The 18481-nt window shown below is 36.5% G+C and overlaps 1 protein-coding gene across 1 annotated transcript; it reads right to left on the bottom strand.

Annotated features, from left to right (window-relative positions):
• Positions 1–1125: 1125 nt before the first annotated feature.
• Positions 1126–17250, bottom strand: LOC126715454 (uncharacterized). The gene is made up of 6 exons (XM_050416053.1): positions 16619–17250; positions 14581–14667; positions 6681–6842; positions 6481–6567; positions 6331–6402; positions 1126–3439 (listed from the first exon to the last, which is right to left on the bottom strand). Exons 1-6 carry the CDS (start codon positions 16886–16888, stop codon positions 1484–1486), a joined length of 2634 nt encoding a protein of 877 aa, XP_050272010.1. The 5' UTR covers positions 16889–17250; the 3' UTR covers positions 1126–1483.
• Between the last annotated feature and the right edge of the window lie 1231 nt (positions 17251–18481).

Raw genomic sequence — 18481 nt, 5'->3', positions numbered from 1 at the left:
GCAAATATGGACATTATGTGTATGAAGTGTACATCAACAAATATGAATCAATATTTTCTCTTGTCAAAATGTACATTTTCTATTATATCTCCACATTTAACAGCGTCTCAGCTTTTTATTTCACTTAGTATTATTAAACTTTTACATATTTTCCACCTATTGGTCAGATTACGAAGAATTGGACCTATTGGTCACCTTCTATTTTTTTTTTTTTTTTCTGTTTTTTATAAGAGTCACCTTCTATTATTATGACGAGTGGTATGCGGATAACTCAAGTACGCTACTTTACGTGCAACATGAAATGTGATTCATGATTCAAATGAAATTTTGAGGTATCAAAAAAAGTACTACAATTTGCATGTTTTCAATGACCTATCAACGATTCCAAGGAAACACGAATACAAAGGCAAACTTGCCACTAGCTTCCAAAACCGATCGTTGAGACCTGAGACTCAAATGAGCCAAATCAGCAAATCATTTGACCAGCTTCCTCGGTCAAAAGATTCACTTTGATAATTCTGTTTTATCTATTTATTTTTTAGAATGTATCTATGTTGGGTGAAACAGTAAAAAGAAACCATGTTTAAATGGCATGTAATGTATGTGTTAGCAAAACTCTTTCAATTTTTGTGCGAGTGCACCTTGTTGCTTAGAAGAAAGCTTGACTATAAATTCAGTGTTAAAACATGTAAATCCATTTTCATCGTTAAGGATGCTTGCCAAGAAAGCCTACCTTTATGCCAGGAAATATTACTTATGGTCCGTTTGGATTGAGGGAAAGAGAAAGGGAGTAAAGTAGATTTAGCACAAAATTAGCTTATTATTAGTCAACTCTACTCTACTCCCTTCCACTCCCCCTCCTTTCCCCTCCATCCAAACAGGCCACTAGTTTTTTCTGCCCTCCAAGTGAGGTTGTTTGTTCTTCCGGTTCAAATTTGGGACTGAGTTTTCTCTGCTATTTGTTTAATATATCTATCTCCTTTCAACCAAATATATATAAATATATAAATATATATATATATATATATAAATATATATATATATATATATATATATATATATATAATCTGGATATTAACACTTCAAAATGTAGAGAACAAAAAGGTAAAAGAAACGGTAAGAGCCTTGATATGAAAATATGACTTCGAATTCAAATCCAAAATGAATCATTTTAGTCCTTTCGTGAGAAGCACATGCTCTATATTCTTTAATACCAATAGGATTAGCCACTGAAACACAATAATCTGAATCGAACTAAAACTCAAATCTGGAAGGTGGGAATCCGCACTAACCAAAACACAGCCACCACCAAGTAATGAACCCTAGATGTGAAAAATTATAAGGAAAAAAGAACAGAAAAATTTATTCCCTGAATTGAACTATATATATGTTACAAAATCCTCTTGAAGGATTGCTGATCTACCCGCTAACTAATGCTGAGAGAGGGCTGGACATAACGAATTAAGAACCACCAGTACAATCATCAAGAAGATTTATTGACTGTTATGCCACTGGGGAGGAACCTAACGCGACTACACTGCTTTAACTTGGCAAGAGCTTCTCTTGACTTACCGAGCATTAGATCCACATAGATTGTAGTCAAAGTGGCTTCTGGACTGTTGGGTAATATGGATAGTGCCAGAGTCGCAAAATTGTAGGCCTGCTCAAGCTCGCCTTGCATTGCAGACGCCGCAGCAAAGTTTGCATAAAGTGCTGCATGTGCCTCTTCGGGACTGAGGAACACAATACCTTGTGAGTCATCAGGGGAAGAATTCTTGGCAGTCACCAATCCTCCATTTAACTCTTCACTGTCGATGGTCCTCTCCACTTGCAATTGCTCACAGTCCTCTTGGCTGAATGGCAATTCAAAGTTATTTCCCCCAGACAAATAAATTGACAAATGCTCAGTAGCCTCCTTTGGCTTATTTAGCAGGCAGAGTGCCTCTGCCGCATACACATGACCTAGAAAGAAATAAATTCTGGAACATTCTGGAAGTTCCAAGAGAGACCTTGCGGTTGACAGGGCCTTCATGGGATTTTCCAGCTCCAACTCTACATAAGCCAGGTTAGCAAGAACAGCTTGCTTGATCAGCTGATTTTCTTTTCTACGAATACCTTCATAATGGGAAAGAGAGTTCTGTATGAGCTCCTGACTTGTTCCTCCCTTTGGTTCTCTTGCATCCCCATTTGCATTAACCTGACCTATGCCTACTGTTACAGAAAATGCTTTGGATTCAACGCTGTTTAAGTTCTTGTGGTTTGAGTTCTTGGAAGAAGCCACCTCACTTGATTCATTTTCCTCCGAGAAATTAGAGGGCAAATCAGGCTTTGAATGGGTCGAATCAGAGCAGTTCAGTAAGTGCAGAGCATTATAGAGACACTGCCGAGCAAGGGACATTGAGAGCTTTGGTTGCTCATCATTGCTTAGCATACAATCATCCATTTCAACAGAATCCACAAGTCCATTTCTTGATATCCCATCTTCCGTAACAAGCTGCCTCCATTTACCCTCACCAACAACATGGACTCTGACTTCTGATTTTTCTGATGGAGGCCGACTTGTTTTCACTAGACCCTTCTCTAAAGCCATCAGACAGCATTCAGCTAGTCGGAGCCATAAAAGAGGCCAGTTGTAGAATACCAAACTGGCCTTCTGGAAACAGCGAGCAGCAAGTATTGGTTTCCCACAGGCCAAATACTGTAAACCACAGTTATATATTATATGAAGAGAATTATCCTGTGCAAAAGTTGAAAGCTTTAGTGGCTTGTCTTTCCGAAGAGAGGATGTATCAGTCAGTGCCTTTGAAAAAAATATCGATGACGTATGGTATTTTCCAAGCTGATAATAAATGCACCCAAGATTGTTGTTGAAAATGCTTGAAATTGCCGTGTCTGTCCTATTATTGGATGCCACCAAAAGCTTGATGGCTTTACGATGGTTGCCACGTGCATATTCAATCTGTGACTTGAGGAGGAGGGCAGTGCATGAATCTTTCCCACGTGCAATGTTCATAACATGCTTGACTTCACGTTTTGCTTGCTTGAGGTTCCTAGTGAGAAGCAGAAACCGAACTTTATAAAGCTGCAACTTAAGCTTCAAATCAACAGTGGTAAAAGACCTATCAACTGGGGTCCTTGACAGATCATTTGAAGATGAGAGACCAGCTGGCCTGACTGCATTCTGTCCACCAATATCCAGTTTCGATAGCATAGTTTCATATTCAAGTGCGTCATCTGATAAAGTTCTTGTTAAAGGATTTTCTGAGGCAATCACACTAGACACTAAATCTGAATTAGAAGCATCCGTAGCCAATGAGCTGCTAGGAAAAGAGGAAGATTTTGCAACTAGGTTGGCAGATTGTTGTTGTGCCATGCTTCCATTGTCAACTTGACTCATGCAACTTACACCAAAAGCTCTTTCCACATAAATTAATGCATCCTGGACAAAAAGATTTATAATGGTTACCATTTTGGATTAAGAATGCTATATGTAAACCGAAAATGATACCATGGAATTTCCTTCTTTGTGATAAACAAAAATTTTCAGATTGAAACTGTCAGCAAATTAAACCAAAAAAAAGGCTTTGCATCATATTCATATTGGATCAGAACTGTCTAGACTAGGTCATCATTGCCCCTATTAATGGCATGTGTACAGCTGCAGAAGATGGCATGAACTGCCTAAAATGCCCTAGCATAACATCTTGAGAGAGCCAGCAGCTTCATTTAAATTGTGGAAAGTTTTCTAAAAAAGTGTTCTGACTTGATCAAGTTATAGTCACGTAGTTAAATTAGAAACCCAACAGAACAACATTCATTTGCCAATCCAACAGTCACACACAAGACCTTGAGTCACAAAGCAGACCCCTTACAAGGAGGCCACATATATTGTCTTCTGCAAATCTTTATAACGAGGTTTAGGTCGTCCAGAATTCTACGTCGCTTAAAACTCAACTCAACTACTCCCTTGTTAAGTTCCTCCCATATTATGTTGTGAAAGTGATACCATATTTTAAATAAACCAGAAAGCATACGAGATGTCATTCGGGCCAAGCACAATTATAAAAGAAAAAAGGCAAACTTCTAGTGAGCAAGAAGAGAGAATTTAGCAAGAAATGGCAAATTATTTTTTTGATTGTTAAAGTTACACATGCATCCAGTGGGTCTCAAACCCACAACTTTCACCCTTCAAACAATGCTTACTGATAAACTTTGACTGCCATTTGAGCTAGATTTCATTGGCACATGACAAACTTTGACTGGCTGAAATTGCTCCTTCTCTACTTGGCCAACACTTTTACATGATTGAAAACATATATAAACACAAAACTAGCTGAGACATCTAACTTCTACACCAAAGTGGTGTTATCACTTGCAATCACAAGCTTTCTAATTATCAGTCTCTCAAAACATTCAGAGATACTATCCAATTTTTACATGCTCTATACCTCAGAAGAATTTGCAGTCCATTAGTATTAAAGGCAAAATTCCAATAATTAACACTAAAATCATTTTTGCGAATAAAAAAAAAAAAAAAGATTGTACCTAATGGCCAAATTACACTACCCCCCCCCCCCCCTTTTTTCCAAAAATACCTCTAAAAATTCACAATTAATTGATAGAAACACAAATCCCAATAATTAGTTAATTGCGACTAAAATTGTTTTTAAAACTAAAAAACTAATTAAAGATAGACCCAGAGGCCAAATTACACTACATTAAGACACCAACAACTGACCACAATTAACAGATTAACCCCCATCCCAAAAACAAATCAAAATTTTAAGTATAAAATATTGTAAATGCCTTATAAATTATATGCATATATAATATACTAACATTGGGCAGCATTTAAGGCTCTTCTAATACAGGTATATTTTTGTTAATGGAATCCTTCTTCATGGAATTCCTTTGAGGTAAAAATCCTATTATAAAACGTTGCATCCACACCCCATTGCTCCTTTCCTTGGAGGAGTTTGTGGAAACCTAAAGCTCCAACTAACATCAGTTTCTTACTTTGGACAGCAGTTTTGGGGAAATTTCTAACTGTTGATAACCTCAGGAAGCATTGGATAATTATTATAGACTGGTGCTGCATGTGTAAGAGATATGGGGATACTACTAATCATCTACTTCTCCATTGCCCTGCTGCTCGAGAGCTTTGGAGCATGGTTTTTTCTCTCTTCAGGGTTCATTGGGTTATGACAAAGAGTGTTATGGCAAGGCAAGTTGGGTAGATGTCATAGTGTGGTGATATGGAGAGTGATCCCTTGAATTAGCAAAACTGGACCAGACACAATAAGCACCACTTAGTAATGGAATTGGCATGATGAAGGAGCTCATTAGAATGATTGAATCATTCAATTTGAAGAAACCAGTTCTAAATTGTACATATTGAATATATTGTATGAGTTTCTTGATATAATATAACTGGAAGTAACGGACCTTAAAATACACACACAGACACATTAGTTTTCATAAAAATTTAGGCAAACACTTATTTTAGTCCCTGAGAAATAGCTGAAGTTCTAATTTACTCTAAAATTTAAAAGAGTATGAAATTTAAAATAGCTGAAGTCCATAAATAATTTAAAAATTGGAACTCTCTTTCTGACAATCTAACTAACAGAAACTAATGATATGTCATATGAAATTCTTAGGAGGCAGTTGATTGCTAATGGAATCGCACTTAAATATCTGCACTTACCTCACCTAAGAAAGCAATGATGTGTCTTATTAGAAATAATCCCAAAAACACAGACACAACAACCCCCCCCCCCCCCAAAAAAAAAAAAAGGGAAACTTTTCAATCTCTAGTTTCTCCTTTTTCTTTAACCCAACAGCCATTTCTGCCAAGACATTTCCAACCAAAGTAGCACTAACCTTATGGTGACTTTTCACATCATTTGAGGACTTGATTGCAACTTTCTAACTTCAAGAACTAAATTAGACATTCATGTATATTCATGGACCAAAATATGTATATTCCCTAAAAGTTTACAAACAAAAAGCCACAACACATCATATATTTCAGTCTACATTTCATCTCACTGGGGTCTATGAGACTCCCTGATCCCAAGGATAAGAACACAAACTCCAACCAAAAGGTTAAAGTAATTTGTTTTAGATGTTCAACATTAGCAAAGTTTCATCTCATTACAGCCATAACAAGAGACCAACTTACCCATGACATACAATGCTTAAGTTCAGCATTCAGTCCTTGTCCGATAATACCATATTATCCTTATAGCAAGAATGTTAAACATTTGAGAACATCATGCAAAATCTTGAATGAAGCAACTAGATAAACTATTAAAAAATTGAACTCACAGCAGATTTTGAAGCATCATGACACGCCAGCGCAACGTCTAGCAACAAGAGGCAAATATGAAGAGCTGTCGTCTGCGTATAATATATAGAAAAGGATTTAACACGGGATTACAATAGCAAAAAGAAAACCATAGGTAATAATTATCATACCTCATCAATTGGTTCAATATTTTGATACAAAGGCCCCAAAACTGATAATGCCTTTGCATATTCGTGAAGATGGAACCAGATAACCGCCTAGATAAGACCAATTTTAAGACAAGCAAGTCAATTCAAGCAAAAAACAAGACAGATGAATTACCCTTCAGCAGTCTCCAACATATTCACTTATAAACATAACAAAAACATACAATGTTTAGGATTGCCACAGAAGTGTCAAATTCATCCGTATAAACGATACTGGCACTATTTGCAGCACTACTTCCTTTAGACCCAGAAATAACTTTGTTCCCAAGATTGCTAACAGCCTCCACCTGCTCTCCAGATGCACAAGCAAGCACTTCACTTCTCTTCTGAACCAATCACAACAAAAAGAAACAATGAATGACCAAAAATAAACAAAGATAAAACCATCAACTAGCAATCTTCAAAATCGAGAATATTAAGTTACAGAATCATAAATATTACAGTGACATGTTTTTTGATAAGTTATCTCAATAGCTCCAATTTTCATAAGAGAATGTTCTTTCCTCCCGCTTGTTATCCCACAATACGTGAGGACAAGAAAAACAAGTAATAATGGCTTAAACAATTAATTAGTATCTTTCACAGTCTAGACAACTTGGGGCCAGCAGCAGAATATCTTTCTGCCAATAAATAAAATCATGAATAATGGCTTATTTATTGGTCATCCATAGATAGATAACATGACTGAAAAAGAGGATGAAAGTAAATCATGGTTCGAAAATTGCAAACAGCCCATTTGTATTGGCATGCTTGATGTAACAATGTAATAGCCATGTCATAACTAACAAACACAACTACTAGGCTAAAGAACATAACTGTTCAATATACAAGCCAGATCTGTATAAGGTACGTTTGTTTTCCTCCTTGTTTTGACTTTTCCCACAACAGAAATTCAATGTCAATGGACAAAATGGAGGAAAGGATAAAAATGAGACAATGATTATCAGAAGGGAAGAACATATGTTTACATTTGCCTGAATGTCTCTACCTGACATGCTTTTTTTTTGTACCTTCATTACTGTTTAGTTTTTCCTTTGTTGTCTCTTAGCACACTGCATGTGTGCCCTGCTTTTATCTTTTCGTCCTTTTTCAATTTCAATGAAGTTTAATCCTTATCAAAAAAATGGATCAATGCCATTATATTATATATCAAACATCAAATACCGCGCAAAATAGACCTAGCAGACTTGGAAGTAGCACTTTTAAACAACTTGCAAAAAGAGAGTATATTCAGATAGGGAACTCCAAATTATGAAATCTTCTAATCTAACCCAGCAAAAAGAATAATATATTTGAAGAAGCACTGCTGAACTTTAAAAGGATTAAATAAAAAATGAAATAAAGTAGGTCTATTCTTTTCTTTCCAAATGGTCCATATTAAGAACATTAGTAATTTAATACGTTGGTACTGACTTCCAAAAATCTCACCAGAAGCCTGTTTGCCAAGATTCCCTTTCCAGTTGGCCAAGAGATCAACTACTGAATTCAGTATTGCCCAACTAATCTCTAAGAGACAGAAGATCAGTGTCCATATCTCACATGCTATTGAACAATGCATATAATTAAATGGTCCACAGATTCACCCGTTAGGCATTACACACAACACCAGTCCATAAATACTATTTCACAACTTCTCAAGTTATCCACTGTCAAAAAATTTCCCAAGAGCAACAGTCCAAGTGAAGAATGCTACCTGTAATGAAGCTCAAACTTTCCAGATGTTTTTCCAAGGGAAACCCATTTACCCTCTGAATGCAACATCTAATAATAGCTTTAAACCTAGAATCCATTTTCTTTGAGGAGTGACAAACGATTTTATCTGTTCCTTCCTGCCTAACCTTAGTAGAATAAAGATCATCCAAAAAGTATTCCTTAGCTTTCATTTCCCAATCCTGAACTGGCCTAAAAAATAAAGGGTTCCAAAGGATAGCTCCATTTGAGCAATCCATGGAGTACGCAACTCGAGCATCTTTATTCCTTGCAACAATTAAGAGCTCAAGAAATTTTTCCTTCAAAGTTAAATCTCCATTCCATTTATCATGCCAAAAAAAATTCTTGGTGTCGTCTTCCACTTCAAATCTTACAAATTTAATAAAGCTGTCCCAACCACATCTATAATGTTTCATAAGCTCACTCCATAAACCTCCCTTGTGTCATTTGAACGCCAATCACCCTAGGAAGTACCATATTTGATATCAATTACCTTGCTACATAGTGCATCCCTCTCCTTCACATAACTCAACAACCATTTGCCAAAATAGAGGGCTTTGTTCAAAATTCAGTTTTCAAAACTTTGTGTTTAAACACCATAGCAACACTAGAGGTGTCCCATTAAAATGGCAACTACTCCACCATTGTCTTACCTTGGCTACAAACTACTCTATTTTGAGCCACATGTTCTCAAACATGGCCTTTTCCTCTATTAATGCCAAGGAAGTACCAAACTTGATATCAAATTATTGCTGCATAGTGCATCCATCTCCTTCACATAACTCCACAATCATTTACTAAAATAGAGGTCTTTGTTCTAAATCCAAAGTCAGTTTTCAACAGTTTGTGTTAACACTAGGTGTCCCACTAAAATGGTAACTACTCTACCATTGTCTTTCCTTTACCATGAAGCCCTTTATTTTGAGCCACATGTTATCAAACTTAAACAGGCCCTTTCCACTATTAATGCCATTAGCATCAACCAGGATTTGGAAGTGGTCTAATAATATTTGAGGAAGTAATCTCTGATTTGAATTACTGAAGTATTCGTCCTATTCTAGAGAAACAAGAAACATGGATGGGGATTCATAGTTGTTGGACTAGGTAAAAGCACCTCCTTCCAAAGGTAAATTTATCAAACCATGTTCAGTAATGTCAAAAAATTGGTGAATCAATATTATTTGGATATCGTGCCATAAGGGTAAAAAGAAGAAATCCTTTTTTATTGAATGCCTTGACATTTGAAAAATCCCACATACTTGTGCAGGCCCTATCTGCTCCCACTCGTTTGCTAGGGAAACAATCGGTGTTGTAATCTCCTGCCGTGCACCATGGGAAGAACCCACCAGCTGTTAACAGGTCCTCCTATAAATCACATCTTTCCCCATCTACAATGGGACCATAGACACCAAAAAAAGACCACACAAAAACCATCAGAAACATAGTTGAATTTGCAGGTAACTGTGTGATCACCCACTGACTCTTTTAGTTTGTCTACTACCCTTTTGTCCCATAATACCAAGGTGCCTATTACAGCCCCCAATGTACTTAAGACCTATCAAAACTGGTTCCCCATAAGCTTCTCATAGTCTCCCTACTTATTATTCCCATCCTGGTTGCTAGAAGGCATACTATATCTGTTCTCCAATCTCTTAGTAGATTTCTAGTTCTCTGTTGTTTATCCCCATCATTCATATCATGGACATTTTAGTATTTTACAAGATATTCACATGCTAGGATATTCACTCACTGCTCCTTTTTCCTAGTAATTTATTAAAGACAACAAATTCTATAGGTCCCTTATACCCTTGCCAATTCATTTTAGACTTGTTTCCTTATCTCGTTGTTGAAGTGCTCTTCATGTTCTCAAATCATAACTTCCTCTTACCTCAAAAGAAGTTCCCAAGAATTTACTAAATCTATTAATACATTTCTTACCCAGTCTGAAACTTCGGTGCTTGAAACATCATACATCACCACTGTGTTGCCTTGTAACGCAGCTGAGGGACTTACATCAAAGGATCTTCTGAAGAGTACCATCTCCAATACTGAAATTTCTAAGACTATCTCACCCCTACCCAAGGACCAAAACACTAGCACTTCTTTACCCATTCAAGTAATCACTTCTAGGCAACTATGCATGTCATCACCATTTCCATCCCCGTCCTCAGCCTCAATGACTCAATCAGGTTGTCGTCAAACCATTTTTTATATAATTCAATAGTTACAAACATGGTTTTTAAAACTGGTACAGGCAAGGAACCGTTTTTAGTCCTGGTTCCCGGTTTTGGCCAATTCTGACCAGTTTTAGGGGTTTTATCGAACCGGTTTGGTGCTTGGTTCCTAGTTGAACCGGCTAGTCCGATCTGGTTTTTAAAACCATGGTTACAACTTACAACAGAGGAGGAGAGATTTCAACCCTAGATGTCTCCATTGGAAATATCATGAGATGCCAACCAATTGAGCTACAAGGCTCTTGGTGGGTTGTCGTCAACCCGCCAATCCTCTTGCATGGAGGATATCATCTAGAGATTTGTTTCCATTGTTGCTACTTGATTAGGAAAAGAAACACCGCCATCCTCATTGCCGTCGAAGCCCAAGAAAGAGATTGCATGCTCAATACTCACCGTCAATTCCTATCTAGAAATAACCACTGGCCTAGCCTCCGATTGGATTCCCATGGGACACCCCAACATTATCACGTTTATGGTCCATTTGGTTGAGTGGAAAATGGGAGTTCTCCATTGTTTGGTGTGATGGAAATGAGGAAGGATGGAAAAGGGGGTGGGTGGAATTTTCCACCCAAGCTGAACCAAAACCATCCTCCCAAACTGGGGAAGAAAAGACGGAGAGAAAGTGTTTTGTACAGAGAATTTACTATTTTATCCCTTATAATTACAATCTTTTCTATCATTTTTTTACATAATAAGGATATAATAGAAAATTTATTCAAAGCAAATTTTCCATCCTCTCTACCAAACACATATGAGGGAAATTAAAACATTTTCTATCCATCCACTTTTTTGTCCTTCCGACATTTTTTGTTCTCTCACTTTTCCATTCTTCCGACCAAACAGAGCCTTAGTCTTGGGTCTTTCATACTTCCCACCTACAATTGCAAATTTTGAGGGTTCAGCTATGTAGATTCATGAAATCTACACAGAATTTCAGATGTTAAGGACTCAAGTACCCAATCTGCATCCAAGCCATTGCACCAATTCGATTTGGGCTTTTATACGCTTGCACACTTCAAAACTATTTTAGCTCAATCTTGGTTCCTTGGCTCCCGTCCAGAGATCTATTTTTTAAATCCCCACCTATGGTTTCTATCTTGATGGTCTCATGGCCCAAAACCAAATGTGTTTTAGAGCCAATCAATTCGTTTCTTTCTTTTTATGGCCCTGTTCCTCACAACAAACTCTCCACTTAGCTCCTTCATGCAAAATAATTACTAAGTTGAAATTTATGTTTGGTTCAAATTTCCGCATATCATGCCTACAAATTTTTCCTAGAACTTACACCTTTTTTGGTGGTCTCTTTTTACTTTAGGCTCCGCTTGGGAGTTTATAAAGGAAAGGAATAGAATGGAATGGAATGATTATTAAAGGAATGGAATGGAATGGATTTAGTAGGGAAAGGAATAGAATGGAATAGAATTTAAAAATCTTGTTTAGATGTTAAAAAATAAATGAATGGAATGGAAAGTAAGTGACACCGTTTGGAAGTGACATTGGAAGGAATGGAATGGAATCATTTTATAATAACATTACTATTATACCCCTCATTTTAAAGAACATAAAAAATAATCAATGAGAATAAAGAGGGCTAAGATTCAAGGGGTAATTTAGGTTCAATAAAATTTTCATTAAACCTAAATCCATTCCCTCCTATTCCTCCCAATTTGGGGGGAACAAAAATTTGAGATTTTGAGGGCTTAGGAGGGAATGAGTATTCCCTCTTAACCATTTCATTCCCTCCCACCTAAACTCGCAAACAAGGGAATAAACTTTTCATTCCCTCTGTTAAAACCTATGTAGCACGGGTGCGTTTCGGGACTCGGGTGCGGGTGCGGGTGCGGGTGCGGGTGCGGGACTCGGCAATTTTTGAAAAAGGTGGGTGCGGGTGCGGCGGGACTCGGCAATTAAAAAATTATTAAAAATATTTTTATTTATATTTTTAATATATTGCTAAGCATACTTTTTTACATTATACAAATATATACCAAATTTAAGAGCAATAGACAATAGTAGATAATAACTAAAACATGATGTTCATAAATTAAACACAACCCACAAGATTGAAACTAAAACATTCATGATGTTCGGAAATTAGAATACAACTTGCAAATTTGAAACTAAAACAAAATAAAAGATAATCAACAAGAGAACTAATGAGAGTGAGGCAGAGAGGTGAGAAACGAGTGAGTAGGGTTTAGTGTTTTCTTTAAACGGTGCGTTCTGTGTGTGTGTGTGTGTGTGTTTTTTTTTTTTTTTTTTTTTTTTTTTTTAATTTCGGCCGTTTCGGCCGATACGGCCGATATCTTCCGATACGGGCCGAGTCGGCCCGATTCAGCCCGAATCGGAGCCGCATCGGCGCGAGTCGGCTAGAAAATCGAGACTGCCACGTGGCATGACTCGGTCGGACGCGGCCGGACGCGCGGGCAACGACGTCCCTCGCGCGTCGCCGCATCCGGCCGCGTCCGACGCCGGTGCGGCACCTCAGGTGCCGCGTCCGTGCTTCATAGGTTAAAACTCCCAAACAAGAGGGAGGGAAGAATATTCTAAAAATATTCTTTTCATTCCATTCCATTCTCTCCTCCCAAGCAGAGCCTTAGTGTCGACCAATTTGAATGAATATTGTCACACCTCTCCTTGCACCACTGCCTCATAGGAAGCACGTGCCTCTTATTTCTCCATTTTATCAACACTAGCTTTGTATTCCCACTTCCAAACCTACACCCTTTAGATGGTTTTGCATCACAATCTACACCCTTTAAATTGATAGAGTCTCATTATCAATTTTCATTACGGATGTGTTCATTGCTAAGATTGTATTAGATGTGTACTTGTTCTTTGCGTTAGAATAATGAGACTTTAACCATTTTCATATCCAAGTCAAAGCCCTTCTAGCTACTAACAAGGTTGCCTTCCAGAATAACCATTGTACTCTTTTTTCCACCTCTAATATATTCTTTTAGAGCCATAAATTTGTCCAAAAACATTATAGCGTGGTTGGATCGAGAAAGCTTTGTCACCTTCTTTGGTTTACCATATGAAATCTTTGGTCTAGTCAATTGTAAAAAGGTCCACAATTATTGCCAAGAAACACCTTACAACACCTCATCCCATGAAGATAGATTGTAGGAAATATTGCCATTTTTCAAATATCTTAAACATAAAATTACAACCCGTTCCTCCATTAAGATTTCAAATGATTTTGATTCAACACGAAAACGTCTCGAACCACCCTAGTTGGAGAAAAGAGAGATTTAGAAATGCTAGAAGGCTTGAAATTAAAGTAGCTGAAGACACAAATAGGTGTGTGCATCCAAGAGACTACCATCCCCCCAAACTCTAGGTCCCTCAATTTGGCCATAAAACATAGACAATGCGGTACTAATGGGGCATCAGTGTTACCTTGGAAAATGGAAAGCTTGTACACAACGCTTCAATTGGATAATGCTAAATCTCATATGTTAAACTATTATGCATTTGATAATGAACCAATACAATATACTTGTTTTGGGTTAAGGGAATCTAACTCGTCAACAGACTATATGGGAAACATAGAGGTTTGTGAAATCTTCATGGATGGGGCACAACCCATGACATATGCTCCTTGTAAAGCCAAATCTGGTTTGCAATAATTTATGGTTCCTCCCGGGAGGTAGAAGTGATGGTTGTTGTAAACAAGATAACTTTATGCCCTTAAAGAAAATAATATATCTAGTCAATCATGTTAAACACTCTAAACAGAAGTTCCCAACCTCTGCCATAGGCATAATGAAACTGCCAGTTCTTTTTGTGGGTAATCTAATCCTTTTAACTTAAGTTTCTCAATATCTAATTTTTCCCTGCTCATGAAAGTACGTACAAAATCTCAATTTCCTTGTTAGTTTGATATTGCCATCTATTATAAAAAGAAAATATCACATGATATAAGGGAATCTAGTGTGAAAAGAAGTTAACATCACAGTATAATATATTAATTTTCTGTAAAGGACTTAATTGGTAAGGTATTGCACAATGTGCCTGATGCTCATGCCTTTGTTCATGAGCATACTAAATGACCATATACTAGCATAAAACTGACATCCGTATATATAACAAGGAGAAAAGGTAAAAGGATATGTACCTTGACATTATTAAGTACTTCAAGCAACTTCCTTGGATCCGAACAGCCATCACGAAAGTACTCAGCGATTGCAATATTATGAATAACCTATAAAAAAAATATCCATAAGATTTGAAAGCATAAATCCTACAGCTAAAAAACTTATCAAGAATATATAAATAAATCCTACAGCGAAGAAAGATGTAAGCAATCCCATAATCCATGGAAGTCAAAATGCAGCATAATAATTGTTATGTCTGTGTCCACTAATATGATTACAAGTGTGATCCACGATTTGACAGAAATGCTTACAAAAGATTTGAATCTGGATAACACACAAAACTTAAAATTTCATATAAACAGAAAATTCAATCAAGAGGCTCGTATCAAATTAGTCCCAAGCCATACAAAAATCATATTAAAACTTTACAATTTTGTACGGTAGTCTTGGTAACAAAAAATGACTTTCATAAGAAAAGACTCCACAATATAAATTAATTTAACAAGTAGAATTGTAAGAAAATCCTTCAATTTACTGAACTTGTTCATTGGGGAGGGGGGTGGACATACTCTACAACGGAATGCTTGACATTATTGAATATTACTAATAGAACCAAATCTGCTTCATATTGAATATTCTCTAATTATTTACCAAATAGATATTCCTCTGTAATAAATAAAAAAACCTAATCTGTTTTTTAATCATAGAAAACAACAAATAGCCAAGTAATAACCATAGTGGAGATTTTTGCTTTCAAGGAAAAAGGACCCAACTTAATATTTGGAATGGATAATACCATTAGTGGAAGCTTTTTTTTTTATAAGTAATAAGATTTATTGACATCAAAAAAGGGACGCCCTAGTACACAGGAAGTGTACAAGGGTCAAACAAATCAAGTACAAAAATTACATAAATCAAGAAATTCAAGAAAGGAAGAGAATGATTGGTTTCTCAAAGCTGACAGCCAATCTACTAAGGTTCTAAAGAGCCTGGAATCTCAATTGACACTTCTTAGTGTTTCCAACGGAAATGTCCAGGGTTCAAATCCCCCCTCCCCCAACTATCTAATTATCAAAAAAAAAAACCACAAAGATTATGCCTTCCTAATGCCTAAAGTAGCAGGCTAATTGTATTAGAAACCTAGACCAACTAACTGTTCATTTACTCAAAATGCTACCACAGTATCTATAGGAAGACGGTCTAAAAATGTTGTAATTGTACTGGTGTCTGTCTAGTACTTTATAGGCTCATCATTACATTCAACCCCTCTTAGTGATGTTATGGGATCCCTAAACTGTATAAATCATTTGGGATGGTTTGTCAATAAAATGCATATAAGAACTCCTCAAACGAAATTAGGGGTTAGAGGGTGTGCCAGACAGCCATATGTCATTCTACATAAAAAGCTAAGAGGTTGATAATAATGCTTTTAATTACCCTACTCTTTTCTAGACAACGGTCCCTCTCTTTTGCCAACATAGACAAATAGACAAACCCAATAAATCCTTATGACATTTGCTGCAATTGATCCTCCTCGTTAATGCTTTCTCCATAGATCCTTATGTCTGTGCTTGATAGTAATTTTGTTCATTCTCACCCAAGTTTTCAGTTAACACGTACAAGCACTCCACCCGATACATATTAAATTACACCAAATATATGACCATCGCCAACAGAACCTAAACCCGACCATAAAACCGAAAACACATACAAATCTCAGTTTTCAAACAAAACACAAACTAAAAACGCTTCTAACAGCCTGAATTTCTCGTTGTTTATCAAGTTTCCAGTACTAATTACCAACAGCACTTCAATTACGAATCTCTGCCATTTTCATTCACTTAAGACATCCACATAAGGCTCGAACTTCACATCCAAAACCAAATCAACCTACATGCATTTCTCACAAAAACAAACAATAATATCCAATTATGCGATCCATATCAAAACGACAACGCCAAGCAAAACCTAGCTAAAAAAAAAAAAAAAAAAAACCGGCAATGAAGATTTGAATTAAAGCGAAAGCGAAAGCGAGTGCGAGGGACAGAGAAGGTTTACTTTGGGATCGTCTTGTTTCTTGAGCAAGAGGTGGTTAAGGACTTCGACGCAGTCGGCGAACTTGGAGGACTGGAAGTGCAAGGCAGCGTCCTTTGCAAGAGCCGCCGCGGCTGACAAAACTGCGTCGTCTTCGGTGCCGGAGGAAGAACCGTCGCGATTCGGAGAAACGGTAACGGCAGCAGAGGCGGCCGCAGCAGCAGCAGTAGCAGTAACAGAAGAAGCAGCAGAAGAAGCGACCGTCGATGGCGATAACGAATCTCGAGCGTCCATTTCCCCCTCCAACCCCCACGGATCGACCAATCTGATGGCTAAGATTGCAAGAAGTACCTTATCCGAAATGAACTGAACTTCGAATGTAATGGGAAATCTGGCCACAAAACCCTAAATTTCCTTGAAATTGCGTACGAAATCGGAGTGGCGATTGCAAGTTTCTTTAAAACCCCCTGAGGTTTGGAAAATTTTGCAGAGAAGGACACTTTTTGCTTAGATGTGTCCGATTTACACAGAGAGAGAAAAAGAGTGAAGGAAACTGAAAACCTGTGAGTCCAAAATGAGAGAGAAAGAAAGAAGCGAGAAATAGCTTTTTTAAGTTTGGGGCTTTTCTGGTTGATGTGTTTTTTTTTTTTTTTTTTTTTTTTTTTTTTTTTTGGTGGAGAAAATGGAGGGTTTTGATTTTGAGGTTAACTTAAGTAAGCTATGATAGGGTGGTGGTGTGGAGTATGAGCAACCGTTTTTGATTTTAGGCTATATTTTTTTTTGATGAACAAACTTTAAAGTTAAATAAAATAAATTTTGCTTTATTGGTCCACTGTGTATTGGATGCGATTAGTAATGATTTTAGGCTATATATGTGTAAGAAGCTGATTGTTGTGTATGAATTTTTTTTTTTAATAATAATGAGTTTGGTTGTTTATGGTATTTGCCTACTTTGGAGTTTGGGTTGATGACATTTATGGGGATAATTCAAACTTTAAAGTTAAATAAAATAAATTTTGCTTTATTGGTCCACTGTGTATTGGATGCGATTAGTAATGATTTTTTGGTTGGGAATGATCTCTGTGTCTCTACTTTTGGTAATAAGAGTCAAAATGCTTGGGTTTTGCTTATTTTGAGTATAAAAAGTGTTTACAAAAAATATATGGATGTTGGTAAATTTTATGTCAAAATATAAATAGTTTATTTCAAAAAGTTTAAAAATTATATTATTTGCACAAAAAAAAATCAAAACCAAAAGGCAAAAAACAAAACTTTTTTTAAGCAAATTTCAAACACAAAATTTTTTGCAAATTTTGCCAGTTTGTTTCAGTTTAAAATAAATGACAAAGTTTGGCTACAACTAACTTGGTTGTAGCTTAAGATTATATAGCCAACAATAAAAAGATAATATGTGTCTTTGCTATGTGCATTGCACATGACTTACCGAACTACACTTTAGTTATTTTAGATATAAATACACTATTGGTTCCTAAAATTTACCTATCATGTGCTATTGATCCTTAAAATTTCAAATGAGCACTATTGGTCCCTGAAGTTTAAAAAATTGGTGTTATTGGTCGTTGCCATAACATCCTTAGTTTCCTTACCTATATGTCTAACGAAATATGATGCGCCATTTTTTAAGTGACATTGCAACTTTATCATTATTACAAAATTACACAATCAAGTCACAATCTAAGTTATCAAACACTTTTAATAGCTTAGACTTATCCCTTTATGCTCCTATTTTTACAATTTTGAGAATTTTTTTTTTTTTTTTTTTACAATAACCAATTTGCTCATCGAATGCATAGCTTGTTTGTTATTAATTTAAAGAAAGACAAGTATAGAACTTATCAAGTTAGTTGTCATAATTCATTCTATGGT

Source organism: Quercus robur, chromosome 2, assembly GCF_932294415.1.
Source record: "Quercus robur chromosome 2, dhQueRobu3.1, whole genome shotgun sequence".
Taxonomy (NCBI): domain Eukaryota; kingdom Viridiplantae; phylum Streptophyta; class Magnoliopsida; order Fagales; family Fagaceae; genus Quercus; species Quercus robur.
Note: the sequence above shows the minus strand (reverse complement) of the source record. Positions and strands in the feature narration are given on the sequence as shown.

What these genes read in the sequence shown, in the direction of transcription:
- LOC126715454 (XM_050416053.1), bottom strand. Translation starts at nt 16,888, where the DNA reads ATGGACGCTCGAGATTCGTTATCGCCATCGACGGTCGCTTCTTCTGCT. An exon ending in AAGTACTTAATAATGTCAAG is followed by an intron (nt 6,843 to 14,580) that starts GTACATATCCTT and finishes TGATTGGTTCAG; the next exon opens with AAGAGAAGTGAAGTGCTTGC. An exon ending in ATGATGCTTCAAAATCTGCT is followed by an intron (nt 3,440 to 6,330) that starts GTGAGTTCAATT and finishes CTTTTTGTCCAG; the next exon opens with GATGCATTAATTTATGTGGA.